The sequence below is a fragment of the Ursus maritimus genome, unplaced genomic scaffold, assembly GCF_017311325.1.
Source record: "Ursus maritimus isolate PB19 unplaced genomic scaffold, ASM1731132v1 scaffold_1, whole genome shotgun sequence".
NCBI classification, from domain to species: domain Eukaryota; kingdom Metazoa; phylum Chordata; class Mammalia; order Carnivora; family Ursidae; genus Ursus; species Ursus maritimus.
Genome location: NW_024423343.1, coordinates 74,586,206 through 74,599,308, shown reverse-complemented (window position 1 = coordinate 74,599,308; position 13,103 = coordinate 74,586,206). Strand labels below are relative to the sequence as shown.

Below are 13,103 nucleotides of genomic sequence, written 5' to 3'. Positions count from 1 at the left end.
TCCTGCTGAATGGGCATCCAGAAACAGGAAACTTATTCTCTCCAAAGGCCGTTCACTTCATATTTGTATGGCTCCGCCTACTAGAAAAATCTTGCTGGTTAAGAGTTGAATCCTCTCTGTGTGTAGCTTGCGCTGCTCACTGTTGCCACTTTTGCTACTTGGGTGTAGAGTAAACAAATGTAATCCCTCCTGTTTGTGGCAGTCCTCAAACATTGGAGTGTGGCTATTCTGTTAAACCAGAGGCTTTTTTTTTTCCTTTCCTTCAGTTGTAAACACTGCTACTCTTTTGACCGTTTTTCATTTAACATGGTTTTAGAACCCTTGCCAGTATAGTTGCTTTCTTTGAATACACTGATTTGTTTACAACTTTTAAAAAATATGGTATTAGGACCAGAACCACTTTAAATTGGAATAATCAAGAAACAGAAGAGAGCTGGCCTCTGGCTTGCCCGTGCAAGAGTCTTTGCTTCCATCCGTGCAGGCTAGGTTCACCTTTTTTGGCTATCTCCATATTCCACTGACTCATTCCACTCCATATTCCACTTCTTGAACAAAAGTTTACGTCTTTGGTATTTACGTTCTGTTGCTATACCACATTTTCCCCATTCGATACTTGCACAGCTGTTTTAGACCCAAGTATAGGACCTTGTATTTTCCCAGGTTAAATTTTATCTTGTTAAAATCAGATCATTACTCAAGTGTCTCAGAAACTTTGGTATCCAGATTTAGTCAGTCAATATATTCTCCCTCTGCTTTTCAATTTCCTCATAAATGAGAAAGTAAAGACTGTGCAATCCAATACATGGGAAGTGCCTAGAAAGGGGACAGATATATAGTAAGACCTCCATAAAGTAAATTATCATTTTATAAGCAAAAACAGTCTATAAAAATGTCTTTTAACATTAAAGGATATTTGTTGACATTATGCAAATAAGCCCCAATGTTTTAGAATACAATATTTTAGTCAAAACTCCATTGTAAGCAGAGTTTCAAGAAAAAAATTGTTTAAGCAACATAAGTAAACACTAGAGACCTTTACAATTATAGAATTCAAGGAGAAAACAATTTTTAAAAATCTCTATTCATTTTCGAGTAAGAGGGCTACGTAATTGGACAAGTTGAGGCTCATTTTGAATTGCCTTCTAAAATCCACATTCCCACCTCCTAGAACCGTCTGCTACTAGCAAACTCTGAATCTACCAAAATGATAAATTGCTTTGCATCTCCTCCATGTGAAATCATTACTCAACGCTGTAGGATGGATCCAAGTTTTTAATGACCCAGCACCGTGTGTGAAGAAGTTTGAAACTTTCCCTACTGTCAGTCTGACGCCAGGGAGTTAGCAGGATGGCATAGCGGAAATGCTCTTGGTTTGTGATGTCTCAGATCTGGGTCACATCTTAGCACAAGAACATTTTAGCTATGTGACCTTGGATAAGTTACTAACCCTCAGTCCCTCTACTTTCTCGTTTATGTGAGTGAGATGATTGTATCTTCTAGAGTTGTAAGGAATTTGTGTGTGTGTGAAGTACTAACTATGCTTAATACTAGCAGTTATCAATCATGGATGATGATGACAGTTAGCAACAAGAATTTGTTGATGCCTACCAAGTTTCTATGAACAGAATTTGAAAATCAGCCATGTCAATAATACAATCCAACTAGAAGACAATAGTAAGAGGAGAATATTGAAAATAGGACTATATTATATTCTGATTAAGTGCTTGGAATTGGTGTGGAAGCAAAATCTCTCTTAAAATAATAACTTCTCATGTATTAATTGAAAACATAGAATAGAGGAAAGTCAGATGGGCTTAGAGAATGGCCTAATTAATATTCTGGCATATCATTTCATTGAAACATGGAAATATTAAAAATTTGTAACTTTATTCAACCTTTCTTAAGTGACTGATACATGACAGGTAACCCACACTCTAAGAAGACAATGCCCTTGGTGGTCATAAAGCCTTTCTTATAGCACTTATCCACTGTCTAAGCACTCTTTCTGAATCCACAGAATTATAAATTGAAAATATTTTTATCTCAAAAATCATTGAATCATGGAACACTGTTAATATTTTCTTTTTTTCCTCTATACAGCACATTAAGCATGAAATGAAACTCCATATCAAAAAGTGAAGGTTCATCCTTTGAATAGCTTTTCTTTATTTCAATAGTCAGTGAAGTCTTTGCTTTGTACAAGGGAAGTATGTTGTTGGGGAATGAAAATACATTTAACAAATGCAAAGAATTCAGTGTAATTTAATCTCTGTATTATAATATTTGAGGTGTGCAATCTCATACAAAAGGTAGATATGGGTTTACTTTAATTTTAAAGTAGATGTTTATTCCAAAGCTGAAGGAATCCTTCAGTAAATTCTCCTTTAAAATGGAGAATACATTTCAATTGTAAATTTTCAAATTTTCAATATTACTATTGGGTTCTTTATATATTATTGTTTTGAAGTGATACATCTTAGGGCCCCTGGGTGACTCAGTCAGTTGGGCATCTGCCTTGGGCTCAGGTCATGATTCCAGGGTCCTGGGATCAAGCCCCACATCGGGCTCCCTGCTGAGTGGGGAGTCTGCTTCTCCCTCTCCCTCTACCTGCTGCTCCCCTGCTTGTGCTCTCTCTCTCTCTGCCAAATAAATAAATAAATAAATAAATAAATAAATAAATAAATAAAGTGATCTATCTTATGTTTACCAGGGTTAATTGCTTTGGCATCCCTTAAAGTTTCTACCAATAAATCATCTAAATGTTAGAGAATTTTAATAAAAGAACACTTCAAAATGAATTATTCATTGAGAAAATATTTTTAGAAACTTAGATATTTACTTTTCTTAAAAATAAAATCCAAATAGGCCTGGAGATCTCTTTTCAGATAAACCAGGGTAGTACATGGTTTACTATGTCATAGTGAGAACAAGATTTTCCAGACCACCATGTAATGAAGTGTGCCACAATGGTGAAATGTTAGGGTGTAAAAAGATTACACACCAAATACCAACTCAGGAAATTATAAATCAGCCAAAAGTGGCTTAGAAAAACTATCACTGAGCAAAAACTGGGTAATCAGGCTGTTGGATATAAAACAATTAGTCAAGGATTGACCATAAAGTAAATCAAATGTTTAGAGCACAGTGGTTTAGATTTTTAACTATTGAGAATTTTAATTTTTTTTGAAGTTATCATTTCCTGAAAAAGACATAATCAAAATATAGGAGGGCTACCATGCCAAGAAAAAGAGGATACAAAGAAAGAAAAGAAAGAAAGAAAGAAAGAAAGAAAGGAAAAATAGGGGGGAGTGGTCTTCTATTTGTACAAATGTGCCTTAGAGGCTGTTATGTAGGTTGCATTAGCAGAGATCCTCTACTGAGAGCATTGTGCTTCCCATCCTAAGATTCAGGCTTTCACAGTTGGAAGCCTGAAGATGAGAGGAGCTTACCTATTGTGATGAGCTGTGTGAGAAACAATCTTCTAAACACCAGTCTTGATGGTTGACAGATTTCCTCTCTCAAACACACCATCAGCTCCCCTCCCCACTTGTGAATAAGAATGAGGAGGCCCACAAGTACAGGTCTCATAGTGCGGAGAGGACACCTGCAGAGCAGCTAGTCTGCTGGGTAATTTCACCAAGTCAGAAGGGTGGGAACAGGCAAAGCAGCTGGAAATCCGAAGAAATGAACAATGATGCTTCAGTTTCTATGCAGATAAGGAAGCTAAGCCAACCCTCTGGGTTAAGATGAATTCAGATAAGGAACAATTGAGGAACAGAATAAAGAAGGATTCAAAGAAAGGTTAAATACATATATAGATATAGATATTTATATATATATAAGTATCTATATACATGTATCTCCTATGTACTTACAGAGCAGCAGCCTTTCCAAGGAAGATGGGTCATGAGAGAGAGTCCATCAAAGTGAGTTTTTCACATCAACTTGGAAATGCTAAATATTTTATCTATCTCATGGAAAGTCAGAAAGCTTAGGAGAGAAGTCCTGCAGCAAATACATCTGCTTCATTTTGTTTAATAATTGATCATATTAAAGATTTTGTTACCATAAAATTTACCATCTCAAGGACATTTTTATGCCTAGCCAGGTCTAGGGAGGGCAAATGATTTTATTTTCATAAACAAATGGAGATGTCAGATGACTGGTCGAAATTCATATCACTGCGTGCCCCAGAAATCCAGGCTATTATCTGGGGCACAGGGAGCCACATCAGCACACACACAGCGTAGTGAAAGAAATGGGAAAAGGCTTCTGAGTCGTGCTGAAGACAGTTGATAGAAAAAATAGTTTTTAAAAGCATACTAAGTTAGGAGTCAGGAGATAGGGGCCTAATGACTTGGCGCTACCACTGGCTGGCTGGTGTTGGTTCCTTTGAACTGGGTGAGAGTCAGGTTAGGGCATCTAGCAGCCTGTTGCTTCTTCTGATAACAGAATCTCTTATGTGAGGACTCATGGGCTTGTGATTGAATAGAACTGACTCTACTTGCCTTTGTTCTCTCCCTCTCACGACAAGGATGGCAGTGACCGAGGACACCCTTCTTCCTGCATCCACCCCAGTGTCTGAGGTTTGTTCAGGAAGTTTACCCAGGAAGACGGTTTCTTTCTGCTACAGTCGTTGAGCTGGTAAGATGTGAGTGTGGGCCTAGAGGGGGAATCTGTGTTTGTTCCCCCTTCACTCACCACGTGGAAAGAGCTTTACTGGAAGATGGAGACGGTGGAAGAATCTGGATGGCATCACACATACATCAGCTTCCCGTGCAGCTGAAGTAGCTGTATCCTTGGTCTTGCACATCACGCACGTCGGTAACAGTGGGCTTGAATTGGGTTTACGTTGACAGCAACTCAAAGGGTCTCAATTAATATAGCCCATTATAGGTTGGATGTTTTATGAACAGGTATTTATGTTACTCAAAATAAGGACACATTATTTTCTTCTCTATAGAATGCGAGGGAGGGAATTTCGCACTTGATCCTTTTTGTTAATTATTCAGTCCTTGAAAATTCATGGTGGGGGAAATGAATAAAACATGGATTCCCAAGCTGAATTTGTAGAAAAATATAGGTAGCCTCAAGAAATTCAGTCGGAGCACTTTCTTTAGGCCTTCCATATTCATGCTTATCTGGAGCTTGAATGTATAATGTACAGTGCACCTTGTGTGTGCTACCTGAGGGCATGGGGAAAAGTCAAATTAAGTTGTTTGAGTAGGTCAGGCCTCCACATTAATTACAGAGAATAGAGAGTACTTCATCGGTAAGGGGAAAAGTCACGAGTACGTGTAGCTCGTATGTAACTAGCTCTCCGAGGATGACACGTGGACACAAATCAGCAGAAGACAGGCTGGGATCAGAGACGGTCCCTTTAAATTCCATGATCCTTTGGGCTCAACTTCCAACATCTAAGTTGGTAGCTAGTGCAAAGTCATGACGATAGTGGGTACTAAATAATAAATATTTATTGATGATAAAGATAAGAAGATCTGGCAAGGCCTCTTTGAGCTTTGGATATAAGAAAACTGAGCTAGCTAACGGGATGCTTGCAATTAGTGCAAGACTGTGCAGAGGAGGGACAATTGGAGGAGGAATTAAGAATGTTTCACATTCTTCTCGCACTGCTTAGCACTTACACCCAGTAGTCTTTGGTCCTTTTCTTAGTCCTCTAAATGCATGATTTCCTAGTCACTGTTTTGAGAATTCATAATCTGCCTGTAAATTCCTGGAGACTTAATGGGTTATTTTTGTTTTCATTAATCTTCAACTTTAGGATCCCCTCTCATTTCTCTTAACTTAGTGTTTAAAGATTTTTTTAAGCTTGTGCAGTATATAATCTTTGACTTTTCTGTCCCTTGGGGTTTTAGCTTTTTTTTTTCCCTTCTTTCCGGTTCTTAGATGAAGATTGAAACATACATGTCAAGATCTAGATGTATTGTAAGACTCCAGGCACCTCGCATAAATCGTATTCACTGAACATTTTGGGACTACTGCAACTTTTTCTATGTGTTATTTTATTGCAAACAAATAGTATAAAACAACTATGGAATATGTGATGCTTACTTATAGCCTGCAGTAGGATGGATGTGTTTCATCAGTATATCATACGGGAAACAGAGTATGTGAGTGTGTGCATGGGTACCTGCCTTAATCAATACTATTTAGAATATGAACTACATGATCCTGCTCAATTTATAGGAAAATAAATAAAGCAAAAGAGACACTCTAGATCCCCGAGGGATTCTTTTCCCAAAGTAATCAGACATCTGGAGTCTTGGTCTGATAAAAATCAATGACTCTTTCAGAGCAGTATATCTTTAGATGTGGACAAGGGAAGGAGTACATAATGAAAGAGGAATTGGTGAGGGTGGAAGGCAAATATGAAAAAAATTTGATGAGAAAAACTAACATTTTCTCCTTGTAATAATCTGTGCCAACATGTAAACTATAGCATAATTATGTATGTATATTTATATCACCATGAATTCCAGAAATAGTAAATAGGAGCAATTTCTTTATTATTTGACTCTTTTGGGGTTGATCATATGCCTTCCCTAATGTGTGTTTATCTCTGCCTGTGTTTTATGGCTCAAATGAATAGGAATCATCTCATTTTCTTGGTAATAACTTGTAATGTACCATGTAGACGTGAGTGCTTGACAAACACTATCTGTTTGACTTCCGAGTTCAGAAAATATTACTATCTAATGGAAATCAGCTTTAAAATGGGACCAGGGCAGAGTTTTGTTCCAGCGTTATCACAGATGGCTTGACCTTTTATGTATTGATCACTTTGTGCCTGCATTTACCCACTCAAAAATGTTTCAGCAACAAGCTTTTATGTATATTTAGGGAAGGAAACTACCCATTATCCCTTCGAAAAATAATAAATAGACAAATGAATATATGCTTTGCTTATTCTCACTGAGTATGTATTATTTAGGTTAGAAGCAAGCCACTGTTTACAAGCTTACTGAGGAGTATTTAAAAATGCACCTAGTTATTTCTACAACAGTCCTTGTAGAATCTCCCTCTGAAATATTTTGAATTTCTCAAATTTATGTAGTAAATTTAAGCTATTCTTTTAGGATCACCATAAATGATATATGACTTGCTGACAACATTACATACTTAACTTTTCCTAAACTATACTTTCTAAGAATTTTTAAATCTAAGCTCACGCTATAAAATTAATCCTAGACTTTCAAACATTTCAAGCATTTAAAACAATACAAAAAGATTTGGAAAGGAAGACAGTGAGATTGGCCATGGAAGCAATTAACCATTGAGCATTTAAATTCAGAGATTAGGAAATAATTACTATTGTTGAAGCTGACTTTAAAACATATCCCATTTGAGCTATTGTGCACATATCTAAATGGGATTTGGCAGGTGGATAAAAGATTTGTTGATTCCTGTTTGGGGAATTGCTTTAGACTTGCTGCTTCAACAGGCTTTCAAACCAGGTTTGAGTCTTATAGAACAAACTGAACCCTGGAATCCCTTCCTGGCACTGCGACCCCCAAAATGACTGTTATAATAAGCAAGGCTAACGATGGCTCTAAACTGCATGTGGGACACCTGCTGTGTGGTGTTGCAGAAGCTCAAAAGGGAAAATGCTTTGGGGGGAGAAAAATTGGCTGTCGATTTGTCTTCGAACACCCGAGAAGCTTCTGTAAACAACAGCACATATTAGCTTGACTGTGCATGATCTAGATGAATCACTTGCCAGTTTTTGCTCCTTCATTCAGTGAAGGGCTTTGCTTTCATTGTGCCATCCAGGGAGAATATGGAGATCTGGCGTATGTAGGGCACTGGTTAGGTGACGTGTGATTTGTCAGTTTAGAAACTGTTGTCTACCCCCGCCTGGCTGGGGGTCTGAAATTTTTCTTTGATTATTGTAAATAACATATCCTGAGTCAAGGAGCACTTGACTCTCGGGGATAAACATTTCTACCCAAAGGACCAAGACGGGAAAGATAAAATATATTTCTAAGGTTACCTCAGGAAGAGATGTATGAAACATCTTAAGAGACAAGGAAATGTTAAACAAGTTAATTCAATAGAATTGTACAATGTCCTTTTAGAATCCATCTTTTTCATTTTAGGGATGAGGCCACTCAGTTTCTCAGAGACCGGAACAAAGCTTTCCTCCATCATAGTCCAGTGTGCCTTTCCCTTCCCCCCTCGCAATTAGCATAGGCAGACAGTCACAGGACTGACTCTGGACCCAAGGAGAGGTCAGGGTGGCTTGGAAATCAATGATCAGGCACAGGGACTGTCCCCCAGGAGCAAGTCTGATCTGAGACCTAACGTGGTAGCATGAGCTTTATATTTGCCTTCCCTCAAGCACCCTCAAAGTATCCAGCATCCAAGTTCTTAATACATTTTCAGAGACAGTGAGAAGATCTGTACCGGAATCTTGAGAAAAATAACATTTATCCACTATTGGCTAAGCCCCTTATGTGGAGGCCGCCCAGTTAGGCTCAGAGGTGTCAGTGGCTGGCTGCACAGCCTGAGAGGGGTTACAGCCCAGCTAATCCACTTGCTGAGTCTCACAAAAACCTCTCCCTGCTTCTGCTTTATTTCCAGAAGGGTTTCAGGAAGTATCAAATACCTCCCCATGGGCTAGGTCAGATCCAGCAAGCTTTTACAGAAAGCCATCTCTCTCTCTCTCTCTCTCTCGGGGCTTGCCACTCATTACTGACCAAATGGTGGACGTAAGTGTGGGATGAGATAATCTGCCTGTTTGCATCTATCCCTCTCAATTCCCAGTCTCTTAAGGCTGAAATTGTTTTCTTAGGTCACACAGAGAGAGTGACTTTTAGAACTCACTTTCCTTTACAGCATGACTGTGGGAAAGGATAGATGCAGCATACACTCTGGGCAGAATTAAAAAGTTTCATTTAATGTATTTGTTAGAATCAGGGAAAGAGAGAGCCAAAGGCAGGATGAGACAGGGAGTGGTGTGGGGCACGAGAAAGCGGTTGCCGTGTGGCCGTCAGGGAATAAGGAGTGTAAAAAGCTTCTTGCACACATCGCCTCATCTATAAAAACCAGAACCACTTGGCATCTCTCTAAGTAACAAATGGATCTAAGGGCTGTAGAGAAGAGTTGTTGGCAGGAAATGGTCCCCAGGGCTATGATATTTTCAGACTGTGTGTGTTTCCCTATAATGCATAGATCATGGATTACAGAGCTTTCTTCACATATCTTTTTTTACCTAAAGACTAAAATTTGCAGGTTCTGGTTTGTCTGACAATCACAAATTCTGGGAGTAAGAGAATAAATTCGGATACTTGAGGTAAGAAGAACTAAATCTTCTTTTGAGTTGCAGGGAGGAGGAAAGAGGTGTAAAGAAGTATTAAGATGAACAAGCATGGAAGAGATCCTGGTGGTAGAGGAGATGGTAGTCATAGGGTTGCTTGGACAGGCCCCTCTTTCAATTTTCAGGACTTTGGCTTTAAATGGAAATGTCTGTTGTATAGAAACAAGTGAAAACGGACCTGTAGGTGTGAAACCTTTCTGTGCCTGAAACTCACTGTAAACACACACCTTGCACAGCACATAACTCTAGCTAATTGGTTTTTGATCCCTAATCGATTTCCACCAGAATGCTGAATTCACTGATGGGCTAAAAAATCTGCAGGAAGAAAGAACCCTCAGCAGATGTTGCAGCCACCAAAAAAACTGAGTTTAATGTTAACCGTCTGGTTTGTCCCAGCACAAACTGGTTGTTCTGTCTTGTTTCTCTCTTTGAAACATGGAGGCAGCAGATTCACTTCGTGCCACAGAAACTGTCTACAAAATAAAAAGTCTCCATTTCCTGTCCTCTCCGCCAGCCAAAGTAAACTGCCTTCCATGACTCACCCTTAACTACACGTTGACTTCGTTGACTCCGCTCCCCTCCCCAGATACAGAAAACAAAAACAAAAACAAATAAGCAAACCCTTACCAGCTGAGAAGACAGGAACAACAGGCAAAACTTCAAAATCCTTTTGGTCCTCAAGCCTGAAAACTACCAGCATTCAAAAAAACATTGAAAGTCATATTTCCTGGCAAGATTTACGTTGAGGGTGAAAGACACACTTAAGAATAGATAGGATGTTAAAGGACGCTCAAACGTTTTGGTCCCAATCTTCGAGTCAAAGGACATGTTTATACCAGTCGTGCCTCTTCCCCAGTAAATGGGATAGCTTACTGTTATTTAATTCTACTCAGCCTTATATCTGTTATTGTGAAGTCTGTCATTGCCATAGCAGGGTGGAGAATCCTTTATATTTCTGAAAATATTTAGGATCCAACCCCAGGTGTAAATATAACCTGCTCTAAACCTCTTATCAAGTTGAAGCTTGCAGTTATCGTATCCTTTGGGTTATTTTCACAGTCACGGTTTTCTACGCTCTTCTTTCCATCACTGTTCAACTTCTGAAGTCCTAAATGTGCCTACCACCTGCTGTAGCTCCACTCCAGCCCAGCCTTCCCAGTGGGTTGTAATANCCTTGGCTAACTCCTCTCCACCTTTTTGCCTGGCCTGGGGTTGGTTAACTCCAGATTAAAAAGCAGGCCCAGTCTCGCTTTTAATCTCGCCTTTTCTCTCAAAACGTAATATGGCAAAGATAATGCATGGCATGTTTTAGCAACAATGCTTTACCCCAGGGAGAATTAGCGTCATTACATACTTTAGCAGCTACTCTTCCTCACATTTATTCATTAATTATTTATTTTCGAGCAGCATCCCGACGCCTTCTTGCTGACGTTGGTCAGGGGAAAGACGCCCTCCCTGAGGGCTGGCCAAGCCATCTCTTCCTCTCATTAGCGGTGTAACCCTGTGTTCCCGCTGGAGCCCAGCACGGAAGTGTCATCTTCCCGCGGGGGCCGCCTGTTGTCTCGCCTGGCTCAGAGAGCTGAGCCTAACTGAAATATAAAATATTAACTGTTAGAGAAAACAAAGGATGCCGCCTTCAGCATGGCTCCAATGCCTGAGGCTTGGTTACGTCTCACTAGTCCCTAGGCCTCTCCGTCTCATCCGCACCCTCACCCCTCCTCAGGATCCACGAGTTGAACTGCAGCTCTCCAAAGCGAATTCCCCCCGCTGGTAACCCGACTCCTCAGGGCCTCGCATTCCCTTCTGCCGGGGAGCGCAGAAGGACCACCAGGAAGCCAGGAACAAAACACTTAAATGTTGCATTTATTAAGGAAATGTTAAATAAGAAAAAAAAAAGTCAAAACGGTGTCATGAAGGTCAAGAGCACTTTTGTGGCGTAAACCGTGCAGTCATGAGCTACAAGTTCTATTCCAAGTCTTTGCCCCGGGGCTAGCTAGGGCGTCAGCCTCCCCCCTACCCCCCTCCCCAGTTGGAAATGAAATAAAAGAAACAAATCACCCGTTCACAGTAGCAGGCTTCCCCCTCCCCCCACCCGTTCTCCCAGGATAACAAAACTCTAACCCCAGGCAGGCAAACAAGCCACTAGGGCAGCAAAGGACTTATCAAGTATGTGTATTCAAGCAAACAGACACAAAATCCCTTAAAACAGCACGTTACAATCAAAGGTATTTATAGTCTCTCGCGCCAGGGCTGGGAGGAGCGGGAGACAATGGGCGCGAATCCGGACACGGATTTGTGTGTCCCCATTAGTTCTGTTGCGTGGCGTAGACACCGGTCACTTTTCGGGCCACCAGGCAATCGATGCCGCTGGGTCTCTTCCCCTGCCCGCCCGCTCCACCTGCCCCGAGAGCTTGGCCCACCTGCGGGTGGAGAAGGGCCGTCGCCGGGTCGGTCTCCCCGCGTCCAAGCTAGCGGCGGCTTCCAAAGTTCTGCGCCCTAATCGACCCCTTCTTGCCACTTGCTGCTGAGTCCAGTCAGGGCCCTCTCCTCCTACTGCCAGGAATGGGGACTTTCAGAGGGCGAGCGAGAAACGGGTCGCTTCATCCCGAAAGGCAAAAGTCGAGATTAATAATTGACTCCGACAGGTTTGCTTCGCCCGGTCTCTGATGGTGAGGGGGCGCGGCCGGGCGGGCTAAGTGGGGAGGCGCTGGGGCGGCTGCCGCTGGGGCCGGAGGGCCGGTCAGTAGGGCCCCACGACCACCGCTTCCACCTCCTTCGACGGTCTCCGGTCTTTCACCAGGAAGTTGATCATGCCTTCGGACTTGATGAGGAGGTTGCAGCCGAGGAAGAAGATGCCGAAGACCACGGTCAGTGAGAGCACGCACATGACAGCGATCTGCACCACGCGCATGATGTACAGGCTGCGCTCGTCCGGGCCGCCCTCGGCGAAGCCGTCGTCTGTCACCACCGACGCCTGGGTGCAGCAGCGCACGGCGCGCTCCAGCGCCTCGCTGCTGTTGGCCAGGAGCAGTCCCGCCACATCGGTCTGGTTGTCCAGCGCCGGATTCATCGCGGGAGCCGGCGGGCGCCTCGGGAGGCGCGGGTCCGAGGGGTGGGAAGGCGGCGGCGCGGGAGGAACAGACACGGAGCCGAGCGCTCGCTTGGAGACTTGCGCGCGCGGGGGCTGCTCGCTCTCTTCTTTCCCAAGTCCCCGGGTCGTGGGACTTTCCCAGGAGCCTTTCCGACGCGCGCCGCAGCCTGGCTGGTCTGCGCCGTCTGCTCCTGCTAGGGCGGTGCTGGTTCCCGGCGCTCGCTCGATTGGGGGCTGTTGGAACTTGGCGGGGCTGGGCCAGCGGGGCCGTGGGAGGTGCGGCGGCGGCGGCGGCGGCGGCGGCGGGGCGGCTGCTCTGAGCGAACAGCGACCCCTTCCGGCCGCGCCACCGCTCTGCGCCCGCGGCCGTTTGGCCGTGGGAGAAGCAAAGGGGCGAACCTCCTCCTCTTGCCTTTCTTGCTTCGCCTCTTTTTCAACTCCAAAGACTAGGCAGAAGTCACTGTACTTTTCTGGCTTGGTGGATGATTAAAGAGTTTCGGATGGAGGAGAGGTTGCGATCAGCTGAAAGTTTCCAAAGAACTGGGTCGCACCAGCTCTGCGTGTCTTTTGCCTCCCGCCCCTCTCACCTCTGGGCGGATGAAAGTAGCTATGAATCGCAGGTGGCAGATGGTGCTGGCGAGTGCACGCGCCCGCCGCCTGTGTCAGATTCCGTCT

The 13,103-nt window shown here is 42.9% G+C and overlaps 2 protein-coding genes across 2 annotated transcripts in view; both read right to left on the bottom strand.

Annotated features, from left to right (window-relative positions):
* LOC103659854 (guanine nucleotide-binding protein G(I)/G(S)/G(O) subunit gamma-10-like) overlaps positions 1-4,813 on the bottom strand; it is a 13,771-nt gene extending 8,958 nt beyond the window's left edge. The window contains exon 1 of the mRNA XM_040636750.1: positions 4,702-4,813. Coding sequence (XP_040492684.1) covers positions 4,702-4,813 — 112 coding nt within the window. The remainder of the gene's footprint in view (positions 1-4,701) is intronic.
* Positions 4,814-12,077: 7,264 nt separating this feature from the next.
* RPRM (reprimo, TP53 dependent G2 arrest mediator homolog) lies at positions 12,078-12,407 on the bottom strand. Its single transcript, XM_040637746.1, has one exon. It carries the CDS (start codon positions 12,405-12,407, stop codon positions 12,078-12,080), a length of 330 nt encoding a protein of 109 aa, XP_040493680.1.
* Positions 12,408-13,103: the final 696 nt, after the last annotated feature.